The sequence below is a fragment of the Gouania willdenowi genome, unplaced genomic scaffold, assembly GCF_900634775.1.
Source record: "Gouania willdenowi unplaced genomic scaffold, fGouWil2.1 scaffold_269_arrow_ctg1, whole genome shotgun sequence".
NCBI classification, from domain to species: Eukaryota; Metazoa; Chordata; class Actinopteri; order Blenniiformes; family Gobiesocidae; genus Gouania; species Gouania willdenowi.
Window position 1 is genome coordinate 18,768 of NW_021145026.1, and position 16,293 is coordinate 35,060.

Here is a 16,293-nt window from a genome sequence, read left to right on the forward strand (position 1 = left end):
TTTATTCCTATAGCAACACAGCCAAATATGTGCTTACTTTATGACAATGATTCTATTTTTCAAATCCACATTTATTGGCTAAATGACATCATTACGACATCACTTAGCAAATAAATGTGGCTTTGAAGAATAGAACCCAGAAGAAAAAGAACACTGATACTCAGAAAAAGAACGTTGACACTCAGAATCTTTATAAAGCGACTGCACGAACGAACCTGTTACGGACTTGTTCACACGTTTTAAAGGTAATATTTTAAGTTTTATCCAAAATATTGGGAACTACTGCACTCAATACTGATTTAACCTTATCCAGAACCGGATATATGTCTTTATAACAGAGGCTTAGTATATATTTTTTTAAGTTAATTTTTCACAAATTTCACAAATGTGGCTGTAAAACTGGTCAAAAGTAACGAAAAAATAAACGTAGTTTGTTGCTAAAAGTAGCTGTTTGTATAAATAAATAAAAAAATGAATAAATAAAAGTTGCTGTTTATTTTACACAGAAGAGCTGCCACAAGTGAAAAGATATTTTTGTATTGTATGAACAATATACTTATATTGTACAAATGTGATATTATATTGTACTGATTATTTTGTGCAAACAATATAGTATTTTGTACAAACAATATATTATATTGTACAAACGTGATGTTATATTGTATGAACAATATAGTATATTGTAAAAACATGATATTATATTGTCCAAACAATATGCTTATATTGTGCAAACAATATAGTATATTATACAAACGTGATATAATGTCCAGATGGTGGAGGTAGTGGATTTAAGCCAGGAGTAAAAGGAGTAAGAAAGTTGACATACCGTGATAGATGAGTATCAAAACATGGATTCTCCACTATTGTGGTTAGGCGTATAAATTAAGTTTCCTGTGTGTTGACCTGTGAGCTGAGTAGTTTATGTTTATCCATCGTTGACAGTCCCACTTTCTGTTGAAATATGGTTACTAAAGCACCAATAACGTCCGATGAAGGCATTTTATATTTGCTTTGACGTGTGAATGCACAACAGCATTTCCACCTGTAAGTTCCACTGTTTTTCACAGTGGTTGAGTGCAGTCTTACTAATCTACTGTTACATGGTGATCAATGCTCCACTCTCCTTCCTCCCTCACCATTATGTGCTTTATGATTCCTGACTGAAAATTTTTAATTTTCCATATTTTCTTCATCACAGATTGACAATTGACCTGTGACCCACATCTATAAGACAACGATGATTCCAGCGTTGATCTCCCACGAGTTACACCAGCAGCTTCTGGACCAGAAGAGCGACCAGAGCCGCAGATATGGAGTGGAAAAGCTCAAACATGTCCTCTCAGAAGTGGACATTAAATCAGTTCCCAGCGAGAGCATTGAAGAATTCATCAATTTTCTACCCAGACTTCTGGATGACAGTAACTTCCAAGTGATGTTCAGCACCTTGCAAGTTTTAAATTTGCTTGTTCTGAAGTTGGACATGTGTGCAAATAAATATTTCGAGCACATCATCTTAGTGGCCCTCAAGGCCCTTGGGGATGCACGCACCATCACAAGGAACGAATACCTGAGTGTGTTTCATCAGCTTATGAAAACTGTTCCACCACAGCGTGTGTTGGACCTTGTAATTGGTAACCTGAGGCATGAAAAACCCTGGGTACGGGAAGATATCCTCAATGTCATCATGGGAGCTATACTCAGTCATCCTCAGACAGAATTTGACATCCTCAAGCTTTGTTCGGAGGTTGTAAACTGTTTGGTAGACAACAGAAGGAAAGTGCGTCACTTTGCCTTTGAGTTGTTTGCACTTTTCGACCACTGCCTCGGGTCTGGGCACAAGCTTCCCTTGACTAATGCTGTGGAGATGGTTGAGACGAATGAGAATGCAGAGGGCTTAAAGGCAGCAGTAGAGGCCAGACTAGCCAGGCACGCGCTTCCAAAACTCTCCTCAAACGGGACCCTTGAGTATGGATTAGTGCTGCCAAGACAGCGGGGCTCACTATACTTTGCTTCTGAAGCTGATATGGACTGGGTGATGGATGGGCCGCGAGTAAGCAGCGCCAGGAGTCATTGGACTAAGCCCGACGGTGATCGACTGCACGGGTATGGCAGCTTGGGCTCCCTCACCGATGACCTCCCACCTCAAAGGAGGATCGCCAGCGCAGGGAAAGGGAAGAACAAACTCCCCATGGAGAAGTCAAGCCTTTCCTCCATTGAGAATGAGCCACAACCAAGCAACACGCCAAATGGAAAATGCTCTCAACAGGTGAGGCCGTCATCTCATACAACTTCACATCCAAACTAGTGCTGGGTGATTTATCAACTTTTCCATTTGAGCCATACAGCAAAATTACAATGTCGCCTAATCGCTATACATATTTTTTAAGCAGTGGCTATTTGTACGTAGCCGTATCAATATACCAGCATTCTATCCATACGTCGCGCACCTCATTGGCCAGTTTAGGTGATGTGATTAAGATGCTCCGTACTTGTACTTCTGTTTGAAAATATGTGCACAATTATTTGAAAGGGAAAAAAATGAATAGCCAGTGAGGCAGCCATCATACTTCACGTTTCTAATATTATGGTTACCAAGTAGTCATGTTGATTTGCTTAGAATTAGTCAATAAATGGAAAGAGCTTTCAATAAGTGGATTATTTTGGGACTTTGTTTATCACACCTCATTTTATCTCCACCGTAGTGTGCACAAATAATACAAAATAAGGGAAATAAACCATATGTACAAAACATGTCATGAGATCTGAGCAGCTGTGCTGTCCTCAGACATGTTTGAGGAAGAAAACCTAAAGATAGCAGTATCTGTCACGATGCAGAATGAATGGAGAGCAGCTGAATAGAAGGGCTGTGATCTTGAATCACCTCTTTGTCTGTGGGTGTGATTATCATTGCAGTCCTTTAAAAAAAACAAAACAATCTTTTTAACGAAGCTCTGATTGTTCACGTTTGTTTAAACACCCAAATTGTAGTCCTCGAACAGCAGCGAACAATGCTGATGTGTGTCGCGCCCTTACTTGTTATCTGTGAAACATTGAGAGGTGCAGAAAGATAAACCTCACAGAGCCCTCAGGTGTCACTGACACTGTTCCTGGGAGGTGACTAGTTTTCTTGACATCAATGCTGCAGGGATGAGAATTCACTGATCTGTGAACGAATCAGGCTTGGATGAAATATGATCAACCTACTTCTTTTTAGATATATTTAATGCATATGAAAAACTGTACGCTGTATCGTGAGTTTTTTTAATTGCTTATTTCTCGCTTGGTGGTGTCGGGTTAGTAAGTACTACCTGAACATTCATGGCTCTTGAAGTTATTATCAGCCACCATTCATAAAAACACTCTGTTTACTGTGCCGTGTGTTTCCCAGCAACCCTATTGCTGAACCGCTCACTTAGGGAGGCAGGTTGGGAACATAACTGTTAATATCCCAGGGTCATGCTCTTGAAACAAAGCTTACGTATATACAGCTTCTATATTGACAGTAATGCCACCAAGCGCTCAGTAGTTGATGTTGATCCCATTGATAAAAGAGTAACATTAGCTTGATCTTGGATCCAAAAACTTTGCTCAGTCTTTGTCTAAACAAAATGATGAGTACATGGTTGTGTGTGTGCATGATGTGAAGTCACTCTACAGTAGCAGAATGCCTACTAAAGACCTTTGTCTGCGCTTAACTACTATGTCTCTTTGTTCAGGTTAGTGGATGGAATTACAGGAGTTGTGCTATTAAAAGTAATACTTTTCTGTCCATTCACAGGTGGAAAGCAGGGACGTCATTTTCCAGCCCAGGGAGCCAGAAGCCCACGTACCAAGTTTTGGTAAGTTGTAAGAATGAGTCAGCGAGTGCTCTTGTGTAAATGTTGAGACATTGGCTCTTGGAACTGTGTTCAACACTGTCATTTGTGTTCCCAGTCGAGAATTAAATGTAGATGTAAATGAGACATTTCTAATGGGTTGAAATGTAACTTAATGTGACAGACCCCCCACATAAGATCAGCCACTAGAGTTGTGCATGTCATGTCATGCTAACTTCTTCCTCTAACATATAAGCAAATTTGCATAAAAACACTTAGCGTCATGTTCTAGCCAGTGACCAAAGCTGGCCCATGATTCTAATGGTGTGTGTGTGGTCTCACAGGTGAAAGTAAAGGTTCTGCACTCTCCCCAAACCCCCTTTTTTCTGCTGTATTTTCCTGTAGTGATTTTAATGTTTTGTTGTTCCAACCAGATGACTTGACCCCTGATGTTGGAGTTGTGGGGCAGAAAGTGACCTGCACTGCGGCATCCACCAGCTCCCCTGGACCCACTCCGTTGCCTAAGCAGACCTTCTTTATAGACTGGTCTCCCACCGTGCCCCCAGCTGACGACAACAGCCATGTTTGTGTAGACAGCAACTCTCAGTCGGATGAGTCCAGTCCCATCAAGGGCTCCACCCCAACCCCATCTCCCCAACCGAGCCCTCCCACAGTGCCTCCTAATAAACAGAAATCTGCATCACGTCTGAGGAGGAGCCACAGCCGTAGGAGCCGGCCGTCACCGTCCCCTGGTCTGTACATTTTAAGTAATTAATTTTTTTTTTTTTCACAGGCCTTTGTTTGGATTAAGCAGCACAGCATTTTATTGGCTGCTGGAGCTTTAAAGGCGGGGTTAATGTGGAAAAATACTTATTTACTAAACATGTTGCTTGTTTGCTGGCTGACAGAAACAACTAAGACTAAACTAGTTCTTCTTTGTGCACCACTTAGACAAGCTCACCCATGTCAGCAAGGACGTAACCCAGAGTCTCCCAGAGTTTTCAGAGTACTCTGTTCGCCAAAAGACTGACATGGCGCTGGACTTGATGAGCTCTAACGAATGGTGAGAAACAGTGATTTTTAAATTATTTTTAGAGTTTTCAACAAATTGAAATGTAATAATTCTAATTTCTGAACTACTTGTTTAATTTTATTTTATTTGCAGGGAGGAGAATATCAAGGGTTTGACAATTGTCTGCTCTCTGGTCAAAAACAACCCAGCTGTGATTCAGAACAGGCTTCATGAGTTCTGTCAGTCTGTCATTGAAGAGGTAAGCTAATAGAATAGTGAGTGTGTGTGTTCTTAACTTTTCATTTGTCACATTTTTTTCATTTTAGTTGAAGAATGGCCGATCAGTTGTGTCGAGGTTGGCCCTGAGCACGCTGGGTGACATGTACACACATCTCCAAGATGCCATGGACTGTGAGCTGGAGGTGACAGTGAAACTGTTACTGAAGAAGGCTGGAGACTCAAACTCCTTCATCAGACAGGATGCAGATAAAGCTCTGGACTCTATGGTGCAGCACTGCACACCGAGTCGATGCCTCCATGCTTTACTCGCAGGGGGTCTGAAGTGAGTATGCAAACAGATTTCATTAAGTTCTTTGCACTTGGGCTCGTTCAAACAAAACACATTCCAACACTTTGATTTTTCTTTATTTTTATTCTGACAGTGACCGTAATAAAGCGGTGAGGAATTGCACCGCTCAACATGTAGCTGATCTGGTGACTAAGATTGGTGCCGCCCGTATTGTGTCCGGGGCCAAAGATATCACAGATCATCTTATACCTGCCATTGGCAAACTGGCACAGGACGCATCACCAGAAGCACGGTACGTCAAAGAAAAAACCTTCAGCTTTATTTATTTTTTTATTACAACTCCTCTGATTGATTGTTGATGAAATGATCAGTTTGATATTTTAACACACTTCTAGAGCTTAACAAGCTGTAAAGGATCAAAACGTTTTTACAGTGTTTAGATTGGAACATTCTAGAGAGATTGCCAATTCCAGTTTATTTTATAACTGTTTTTCATACAGGCTTTACTTTATTAAATGTCATTCTTTACAGGTTGTTTGGGCGGCAAATGTTGCTGTTTTTGTCCGCCGAACCCAATTTTAATAAAGTCCTGGATAAATACCTCGCTACCAAAGAACTGGCGACAATCAAGAAAATCGTCAACACACTCAGGACAAAGGTACAGTGTTGTTGTTTATTTAAATTGCTCTATGAATATAGTTGAGTTGAGCTTCACTAAGTACGTGCATTTACATGAACCTAATGTGGAGATGATTGGGTCTTTTTAGGGCCTAAATAATGAGCCCGTAAATCCCCGGTCAGCCATAGGCCAACGGCCTCAGCCAGGCAACGGAACACAGAAGGGCCCATCTCTCAACAGAGAGCCGGTCTACAAGACCAACAGGTGGGTTTAGATGCTCTTGATTCCAAATCTTTTCCAAATGTTATAGTGGTAAAGCTTGTTTAATGCATTGTGAATTATCTGCAGTCATTACAGCAGCAGAGCTCAGACACAAAGTGTTGCAGATAAGAATCACTATATAGAGCAACTCTCAGGTCTGATGGGCTCAAAGGACTTCAAAGACAGGATCCAGGGCATCAACCAGATTGTAGCTGACTCCCAAAACGACCCCAATGTGATCATCAGTAACCTACATCTGGTCAGTGCTCGCTCATTACAGATCCATTTCTTTGTAGCCAGTTTTTACTTTTTAAAATCTGTTTAATAAAAGTACATCTTCCAGTGAAATTGAAGGTTTTATGTTCTCGTTTCTTCCAGGTGTTTGATGCCCTAAGTGCAAGGCTGACAGAGTCCAACAGCAAGGTTAACCTGCATACCTTGATGGTCCTGCCGGAAATCATCTGTGCTTTGGAGGAGAACATGGCCCAAGTGGTCAACACACTGGTCCCAGCTATCGTGGACAGTCACCTCAACTCCAAGAATAAGCCCATCTACTGTGCTGCTGTTAGAGCCATTGATGCACTGATCTCTAACCTTGGTACACAGTTTCAGCTTTTGAAGTGAATTATATGTAGAAGTTCTTTCAAAAGAAATGTTAATCAAGATTTCTTTCTCCACCATAGACAACACTCACCTGCTTCAGCTCTTCTGCAATAAGGCCATGTTTCTGAACGGCAAAGCAAAGGCTGATCTTATTGACAAGGTTGCAGGTATGTGTTTTTTTGCTTTAGAAATTTCCTATTTGGTGTTTGATCCAAATAGCACCTGTCATTTTTTATTCATGTTGTCTTATTCTTTACAGTTTGTCACTGTTATTTTCACTCTGAAAACGTAAATACAAAATTGTGTAAGCTGAGAGCTCACAAGGAACAGCTGATTAGCTGTCATGTTTGGTTAGTAGGGCTGAGAGATATATCGAGATTCAAGATATATCTAGTTTTCTACTCCAGTCAACTTCAACTGATACTTATAAACTCTGTATTTTGCTGGTTTTGATTGCAGTTTCAAAGTTAATATGTGTGACTAAATCTGGCTTTTGTTTTCTCTTTCTGTGCCCAGCTATCGTCACGAACATCGGCAATCGAAAGCCTCAAATGGTGAAGCAGAGAGCGTTGCCCTTGCTGTGGCACCTTTTGGGCATCTCCACCCACAGCAGCAGCACTCACAACCTGTGCAATGCTCTCTACAACGAGATGGGTTCAGAGTTGGCCGAGTGTGCCATGTCTCAGCCTTTAAATATTCGACAAACTTTGAACAAGATCCTCTCGTCTCTACCATAGATGAGGGCAATCCGCAACTTCTTCCTAATACTTAACTAATCTCCAGCAACATCCATCCATCGTCTGCCGCTCTGTCTGCTACACAGACATTTATTAATGGAGAAAACTACACAAATAAAAAGGTTGGGAACAAAGAACACTTTGTTATGGCAATTATTATATTAATCATCATATCATCAAATGTGTGTTCATGTGTACACTTTGTCATGTGTTTATACACAATGACTGAATTATATCGTTGTATGTTTGACGTTTCTCCTTTGCTGAGTCATGTTAGATTAGATTACCAGCATTACCATCTCCTACTTCAACTGTTCTGTGTTTGGACGCAGTGAAAAGACTGCCATGGGAAAGGCTCAAATGGTTGAAGTTCTTTGTTTTTTAATACTATAAGTTCCCTATGTTTTTCTTCAGGCTCCGGATATTTTTGTTCAGGCATCTAGGATGGAAGGTAATTATTTACTTTGATTTTGTTCAGGCACCTCCACGGACAGCCTGTGAGGTCCTGACCATAGGATGGAAAGGCAACCAAAATTTCCAAAACACCCTGGTGCCATGTATTGAGTTCACCTCTGTACCGATATGAAAATAGATTAAAACCCCAACCCTAACCTAATCCATTAAACTGTAGTGAAGACCACATGGCAGGGGGGGCAGTGAGGACGTACAGATTAAAACACTAATAATGGGGATCAAACAGACATGAAGATATCAGTGATATTACTGTGGATAAGTTAGTACTATTTATAGAAAATAAGTTCTTAAATATGAAGAATCCAATAAACAAATAAAATATGCATGTGCATATACAATCTCAATATGATGTGAACTCAGATCATGAAACTGGCAGCTTTCAGTGAGTTTTGTTTTTTTATTCTTTGTTTTTTTTTTTTTTTTTTGTTTAAACGTGTGAATGGAATCAGATTTCACCCTTTGTTTGTTTGTCTTTAATGCTTTCATTTTGGACGTGTATCAGCTGCTCTGTCTTCTGTGTGTTTTGGCTTCTCTCAGCTGAACGTACGGATATTAGCAGCACTTTGAGCCCTGTTTTCAATGTGTACATCTCAGTCATGACGTGTGTTGACCCCAACACGCGCGCGTGAACACACACACACAGAGAGACACACACACACACACACAGAGACACACAGAGATGATTTACACATACACACACTGTTGGACTCTATCCAGGCGTAGCGCCCCTCATTGGCCAGTTTAGTGAAAGGTCACGTGATTAAGGTGCTACATACTTGTAATTCGGTCTGCTATTAATACATAGATTCCCAAAACTAACACCGTTAGTGCCACAACGTTGTGGTTTCTCACCCGTGCCCTCTGCCTGCAGAATAGTGCAACACACACACACACACACACAGTATTTATATTTTTATTTTAAATTTCATTTTTTGCTTTTATTCATTATGTTGCTCATTTATTTACACTGTTTTTGCCTTCATGAGAAAGACAAACAAAAGGGAGGAAAATAGTGTTACTAATGTTTTTTTATTTGTTTTGTTTTTGTTGTTTGCTTTTCTTTGTTTGTTTTCTTGTTGAGGGGAGGACCCCCACAATGCAAGATATGGTTACATCCGTTGAAGACAGCGCTCTCTGTTGTACTGCCTCAGCTTTTGGAGCTGAAGGTTTTATTTTTTTTTTATTGGCCATGATTTTTTTTGAGCTCGCACATTTTTCTTCTTTTCAATACCTTTGTTATTTCTGAACGATTTTTCTTTTACCTTTTTGTTTTTACTCAATTTCAAGAAAATTGAGACAGAGATTGAGGACTGCAGCTAATGTTGTGTTCAAGACCACACTATCTGAGACCATGACTTGCCCTAGACCAGAATGCACCAAGACCAAGACTTCTGGGAGCCGAGACCGAGTCAAGACCAAGACCATAAACATTTTTTTTTTCAATTTAAAAAAAATTATAAATAAATAAAATTATGACAAGTGTAGTTAAATAACATTCTCTCTTTAATTTTAGTTTATTTTAAATACATTTGACGGACAAAAAAGGTGCCTGCAAAAAATTAACTAAAATATTAAAACTACTACTGCTACTGATAAATTCACAATTATTCTACATATTTGAAAACAAGATTTTTATGTCAGCTGAATGTACAGCAAGTGTTTAAAAGTATTTCTGCCAAGAAATAATGATTCTTGATTCTGATTCTTTGAGTTGTGCAGGTCAACAGGTCACAGAGTTCACAAGATAATTTTTAGTTTGAAAAAGCCTTTACACAGGTTATTTTTATTAATTCACTTAGTTGATATAGTTTAATTTGGTTGCTGTAATATAACTAGGATATTCAATTAACAAAGGTTTCTAACTGTAACTGTAAAAGTGAAACTTTCTGAAATAAAACTACAAACAAGTTGTCATCAGTGTAAAAAACATAGATCTACAGGTAGATGTGAAACTAAATAAAACAAACTCAAACCCTGGAAAAGTCATGTGATAAATCAATCAATAGTTCTTGTTGAGAATTATTATTATTATTATTAATATAAGACCTCTTTACAGTTATTTGACTCATTCTGCGCTAGTACAACTTGGGGCAATGACGCGCTGGTGACAACATAATCCAAGATGGCGACGGCCTGGACTACAGCCAACACTATTTAATAAAAGCCTTAAAAGACATGGATATAATGAAAAGAGTGGATGGACAGATGCATAAACATGCAGACTTTCACACGGACTTATTAAACAAACACGGACCTCGTTAAATGGAACAGGCTTCACCGGCCGGCAGACAGCAAGCACTAGGACCCAGAGGCGGAGTAAATGTGTAAACCATACTGCTGCACAGGCTGTAATATCACCAGTTTATCATTTTACCTGTTGTTAGAGCTACTGTCTTTACCAGGGAGATCATATTTATTACTGCTGATTGTTTTCTGGAGTTTTACTGGTGATTAGTTCATATCTTCCTTGTGCTCCGCGGTCCAAACTGACACCGTAGCCACACACACACACACACACACACACACACACACACACACACACACACACACACACACACAAAGGAAGGTTGTGGTCATTAGGTAAAGAGTTAACAGTGATTAGTAAAGTGACAATAATTTAATAATAGGTGGTAAAAAATGGTCCAAAAGTGGCAAAAACATGGCAATAAAAGAGTGAAAAGTGACTAAAATGGGTCTAAAACAGAAACAGGTGGTATGAAATGGCTAAAAGTAGCTTAAATGAGCAAAAAGTGCAAACATGTCATGTTCTGTTGGTTATTTAGCCCTTGGGGTTCTCTTTAAGTTATTCAGTGTCTTTGTTTATTTGGTTTGAGTCTCGTCATGAGTTTAACTTTTGTCTGTGTTTCAGGTGTTCCTGCTTGTGGCTCCACCCCCCAGTGATGTCTGTATGCTTGGTTGGTGACTGATTAGCTCCCTCTTGTTTCCACCCAGGTGTGGCCCATTCCCAATCAAGCTTCCCTCACTATTTAGCTGTGCTTGGACACAGTATGACTGTGGGATCATTGTGTATGTTGTCTTCCCTCCTTGTGTGCTGCTATGTCTGGTCCTTGCTCCCTAGTCCTCCTATCTTTTTAGATTTAAGTTTTGTTTAATAAAGATGGATTCGTTTCAGAACGCTATGCCTCCATCCTACCTCCTTCTCTTTCTGCATTTGGGTCAACACCCACACCGAACGTAACAAAACAATAGTGAAAAAGGGCAAAAATGTGAAACAGAAAGAGGGAAAAAAGGAAACAAATGTTATTTATTGATTTCTCTTTATTTGATATGGATATCATAATTACATTAGTAACACAGTATTGTTTTGAGTGTGTTAGCATGTGTGCTAATTTACAACATAGGGCTAAAGGTGGCTTATTTGAATGAAAAGTGATTAAAATGGTCAAACAATCAACAAAAGTGTCAAAAAGAACACAAATGAGGAAAAATGGATAGTGTTGATCAGATCCATGGCTGCAGCCAAAGCCAGGTGGTAGTATCCGACAGCATCCAACGGCTCCTGGACAGGTAAGTATGGGCTCAGATTAGGCTCACACACATTGTGTGTGCACAAAAAACTGTGTGTGTGTGTTACGCTAGGGCTGTTACTTTAACGCATTAATTGTGATTATCAGATCCGTGTGTGTACATGTAGAATGATTCTTTGTGAGTTATAAACATGACAAACAGCTTCATGTGTCGCTACATGCTACGTCCTGGTTGAAGCTACACTGTTTAAGGCTCAAACATACTCAGACAGACACCAGCAAAGCACCAAATAAATGTAAAACTCAGATTTTAGGAGCGTGTAGACGTCTCTGTGTAGTTGGTGTCACAATAAACACTGCTCAGCATTGTATCCACCATCATTAAATGTAACACACCTGTATTTCACCTCCTGGTGAAACAGAGGAGAGATGAACACCAGCTTAGAGGAGAGACTGACAGACCAGCTACGACAGTAGAAACACCTTTAAAACACGTCCCAGGAGAACAAGGACTACAGAGAAGAGCTAAGAATCATGGGACATGTAGGATTTTAATGAAAACTACTACATGGTGGTGTTCTCCAGTCTGTAAGCTCAGAGGAGAACAGACTGTCTGCTCTCCTCAGAGCTTATATACATGGACAGTTATTACATACACACAGGCAGCATCAGGGGCAGCTAAAGGGCTGCAGGGGTCCTCAGGTAAAGACTGGAGCATCCGTCCAGATCGCCTGTATTAAATAGATGGTGAGGCTGATGTATGTCTTTCTGGATTATTCAGATTAAAAAACCCATGAACATCTGGAAGTCCCTTTGTGTCCAAGTGTGCAACAATTATTACGATAGTATTGATTAAACTGAGCGTAGGGGGCTCCATCACTACAACATTGGGGTCCCCTACGCTCAACAGCACTGGAGAAAACCCTGGGAGCAGCTGCAGGATAATCCACAACACCAGTGAACAGGTGAGTTCATAAAATCTCTTAATAAGGGAAGTGAAGTTTAATTATTAATAACAGTAAACAGTTTAAGCAGCTTTCATTCACTGTTTATCACTGTTGAACATATCAATAGTACCATCTGATGGATATCCACAATCTAGAAGTGATGCTGATTGGCCCAAAACACAGTCAATACAGGGTCACAATGAGTCTGTGTATCTGGTTTAGTTAGTGTTCAATGACGTGTGAAAGTCAAAGTGAGTCAGGTCACACAGAGAGGAGAGGGTGAACAATTAACCACCTGCACCTGTGCTGCCTTCACTCAACCTGGGATTTTCTGCTTCCTGCTAATGGTTGAATATATTCTACTGTAAAGAGGAGACTTTGATAAAGAAGTGTTTTAGATCAAACTAGTTCAGCTCTTTCTGATCAATCTAAGCACTCTTCTAACCTGGATATCAGGGATCATATGTTAGGGTTTCCTATAGAGACTCTATTTTCCCACACTCTCCTGGGGAAAGTGAATGCACCTCATAATGAAATGCAGAGCAGCTGATGGAGAAGCTGTGAGATGTTACAGAATCTGAGCTAACATGCTAATGAACCCTTGTACACTGTTTTAACTTTACATACACTTGTACACTTCATGTACACAAACGCTCCATCTCATAAAAGTACAATAATATGGTGTATTACGTTTTAAATAATACAAAAATATGGCTTTAAAAACTATTGTTTTCACTGTAACACACTGTAACCAGATGGAGAAAAGTGTCACTGGCATGTTATTATTATTAATATTATTATTATTATTTTAACATTGACATGTTAATGATGCTGCACTGTTATATAAACAAGTATAAAAACATATTTTAAGAGGCATATGATGAATTTGTGTAAAACAAAAATGACCACATGATTTATTTGTTTAATTTGGTTTTAAAACAGAATAACCAAAGAATGAAGGGTACACGGATAATAATGCAACATATATAGTTTTGACATAATTTTTTCTTCTTCAATATTAAATAAATATCTCACTTGGACTTCCAGACACTTGTTATTCAGTAGTCCTGTTTATTTACATGAACAGACGCTGTTTGTTGTGGGGAGTTTGTATAAATCAACCTATTTACAAGCACTGACTGAATACTGAAAGTATCAGATCTCAGTTTAAATGTCTGTGCACTCACGTGTATGCTAAACCACTAGCAAAACAACCTTCTTCAACCCAATTCTTATAAAATCAGCATCACTACTATAGCACTGCACTTTCATTATTATTTCATTTCCTGATGTATAGTTAATCATTTTTACCTCTTTCCTCACGTGGCTTTTTTTCCTTGACTCCTCGCGTTGCTGAGCAACAATGTAAACAACGCAGCTTCCGTGCCGTTCTCAGGTTGCTTCCGTGTCTTCTTCGTTGGTGTTTTATAGCGGTTGGTTCCACATTCAGGAAGTAACAGCGGGGCATTACTGGTCGGTGGCTGCATAGTAATGTGTACACATTAGGGTGACAGCAGTGGTTGCAAGGCTTTGTTGTCACATGTCATTTGTTATTTCAAAATAAAGGCGTGTCTTAAAGATGACGATGTTTATCGATGTTTTCATTGTGCATCGATGTAATTGGATCGTTCATTAATTAATTGATGTGTCGATGTGGATCAATGTATTGTTACACCACTACCTGTGGCACGCATATAACCTACTCAAAGAGTAAACAAATGTAAACAAAGAGGGGGCGGGCTTACATCGTGCTACGGTAACCCACAAGGACGGAACGCAAAAAAGTCTGAAAAAACTGGTGAAAAAAATAATAATAATAATAAACTGATGTAAAAAAATAAATAAAATTTGAATTTGCAGAATAAAAATTGTTTTTACCTACAAATTTAATAAATCAATTAAATCGATTTTTTTTGCCCAGCCCTAGTAGAAGTGTGTCATGGAAACAATGATCTTCTCCTTGAAGAATGTTTAAGGCAACTGTAAGTGGCTGGTTAATCTAAAACTAAAACTTTATTACGTGTATCAGAATTTAACTTTATGAAATACTAATTACATCTGTTGTCTGTATTTATCTTTGTGAGTTTGAATCCTAGAAAGCTGAGGCTGTAGAGCATGCTCTCCTCCACACCATCCAGAACCCTGGCTGGACTAACAGAATCAACTATGTAAGTCTACACTCTGCAGACATGTTGACACAGCAACCTGTGAGAGTGTTTTATCAGCTGATTAAAAGTTTCATGTGTTTGGTTTTAGAGAAACAAGAAGAAACGAAGTCAGGCCAAAGTTGTTTGTGCTGAGAAAACAAAATTATCATCCCAGAAAAACAAGAGGAAACGAACAGATGATGTCACTTAATCTCAGAGTCAAACCAACCAATGACATTACACACACATCATCAGCACCAACAACAACCTGGACTTCCTCTGGAATTTGTTACTTCCTCTTCTATTTTCTCTTAAATGAATAAAAATGTGTGAATGGAATCTGAAGCATGTTTTTATGTGAAATAATACAAAACTTAACATAAAGAATAATCACACTGTTATAACAGTCTAAAGGAAACATTTTAACCAACTTACAAATAAATGAAAAAGTGCAGTTTAAAGAGTAAAAGATAAGTAGTATGTAAAAATCCACTTTTAATATCAGTTTTTAAAATGAAATGTCTGCAGTGAGAGATGGAAAGAGAGAAGTTACAATAACACCAAAAAGGTTTTTTTATGTTTTTTCTCTACATCCCACTGAAAATGTGACTGTGACCCAATGTTTGGGTCCCGATCACAAGTTTAGAACTTCTGTTGTAATAGAAACGTACAATATAGAAGTAAGTGTTCAGCAGCTTCATCCATCAACTGGTTGCCTTGACACAAAGCCATCACACTTCTTTAAACCTGTTTTAAAGTCAGTTGTGACTGATTGTGTCAGATAATGAACTGCTACCTCTATACTGGATAAGACCAATCACCAACCTTCCTTTCATGGCCAAGATCATTGAGAAGCTGGTCTTCAACCAACTGAGGTAATAACTTTCAACATTAGTATTTGATACATTTCCGTCAGGCTTTGGTTCTGATCACAGCACAGAAACAGCTCTGATCAAAGTGATCAATAAGGTTGAACACTGATTCAGGAAGAGTTTCTGTTCTCATTTGATAGGATCTAAGTGCTGCATTTCACACTGTGAACCACAACATTTTTTCTCAGAGATTTCAAACGTGGGTTGGACTAAATGGACAATGGTTTAAGTCCGACTCTGAGGAGAGAAGTTATTTTGGAAGCAACTTTGTGAAGTTGTGGCCTAATGGTGGAGTGCTATTGGGTCTGTGTAACGAATATAAAACAATGCACTAGTTTTTCAGGTTAAATTATTTATGTGAATTTTATTGTTTATTTTATTTTGAAAAGCACACCACTCCTGCGCATGCTATCTGCAGCAGCTTCACTTCCTCCCTCTCAGTGCAGTGACGGTGCTGATGAGGGTAAGTTGTAACTCCGTGAAGGGGAGTTTATTTTATTATTTTTGACAACTGTGGTTGTATAATACCTCATATATGTTGTTAATATTATGTTTTGTAATGTTATGGACCTGTTTTCAATTTAATTTGTGAGCTAACTTTGTGTTTTGGTACTTTTGTGAAGTCTGCTAATAACTGCAGTTAGCTAACTAGTGCCTCGTGTAATGACGTCATTATCACGTTATATGTATTGAGCAGCTATTTTATTGTGCTGTTTGCTTCTGTAGGGAGCCAGGTGTGCTGCTTTAATGAAGACACTAAAAAAAAGATGTGCATTTTTGTGTCTATCA

General features: G+C 39.0%; 1 protein-coding gene across 1 annotated transcript; it reads left to right on the forward strand.

The window, feature by feature from the left end:
* The first annotated feature begins 1,237 nt into the window (after positions 1-1,237).
* On the forward strand, positions 1,238-7,576 carry LOC114459156 (TOG array regulator of axonemal microtubules protein 1-like). Its single transcript, XM_028441513.1, has 13 exons — positions 1,238-2,266; positions 3,779-3,839; positions 4,250-4,567; positions 4,767-4,878; positions 4,981-5,086; positions 5,154-5,389; positions 5,490-5,648; positions 5,888-6,014; positions 6,124-6,239; positions 6,324-6,495; positions 6,615-6,834; positions 6,920-7,006; positions 7,356-7,576. Exons 1-13 carry the CDS (start codon positions 1,238-1,240, stop codon positions 7,574-7,576), a joined length of 2,964 nt encoding a protein of 987 aa, XP_028297314.1.
* The last annotated feature ends 8,717 nt before the right edge of the window (positions 7,577-16,293 follow it).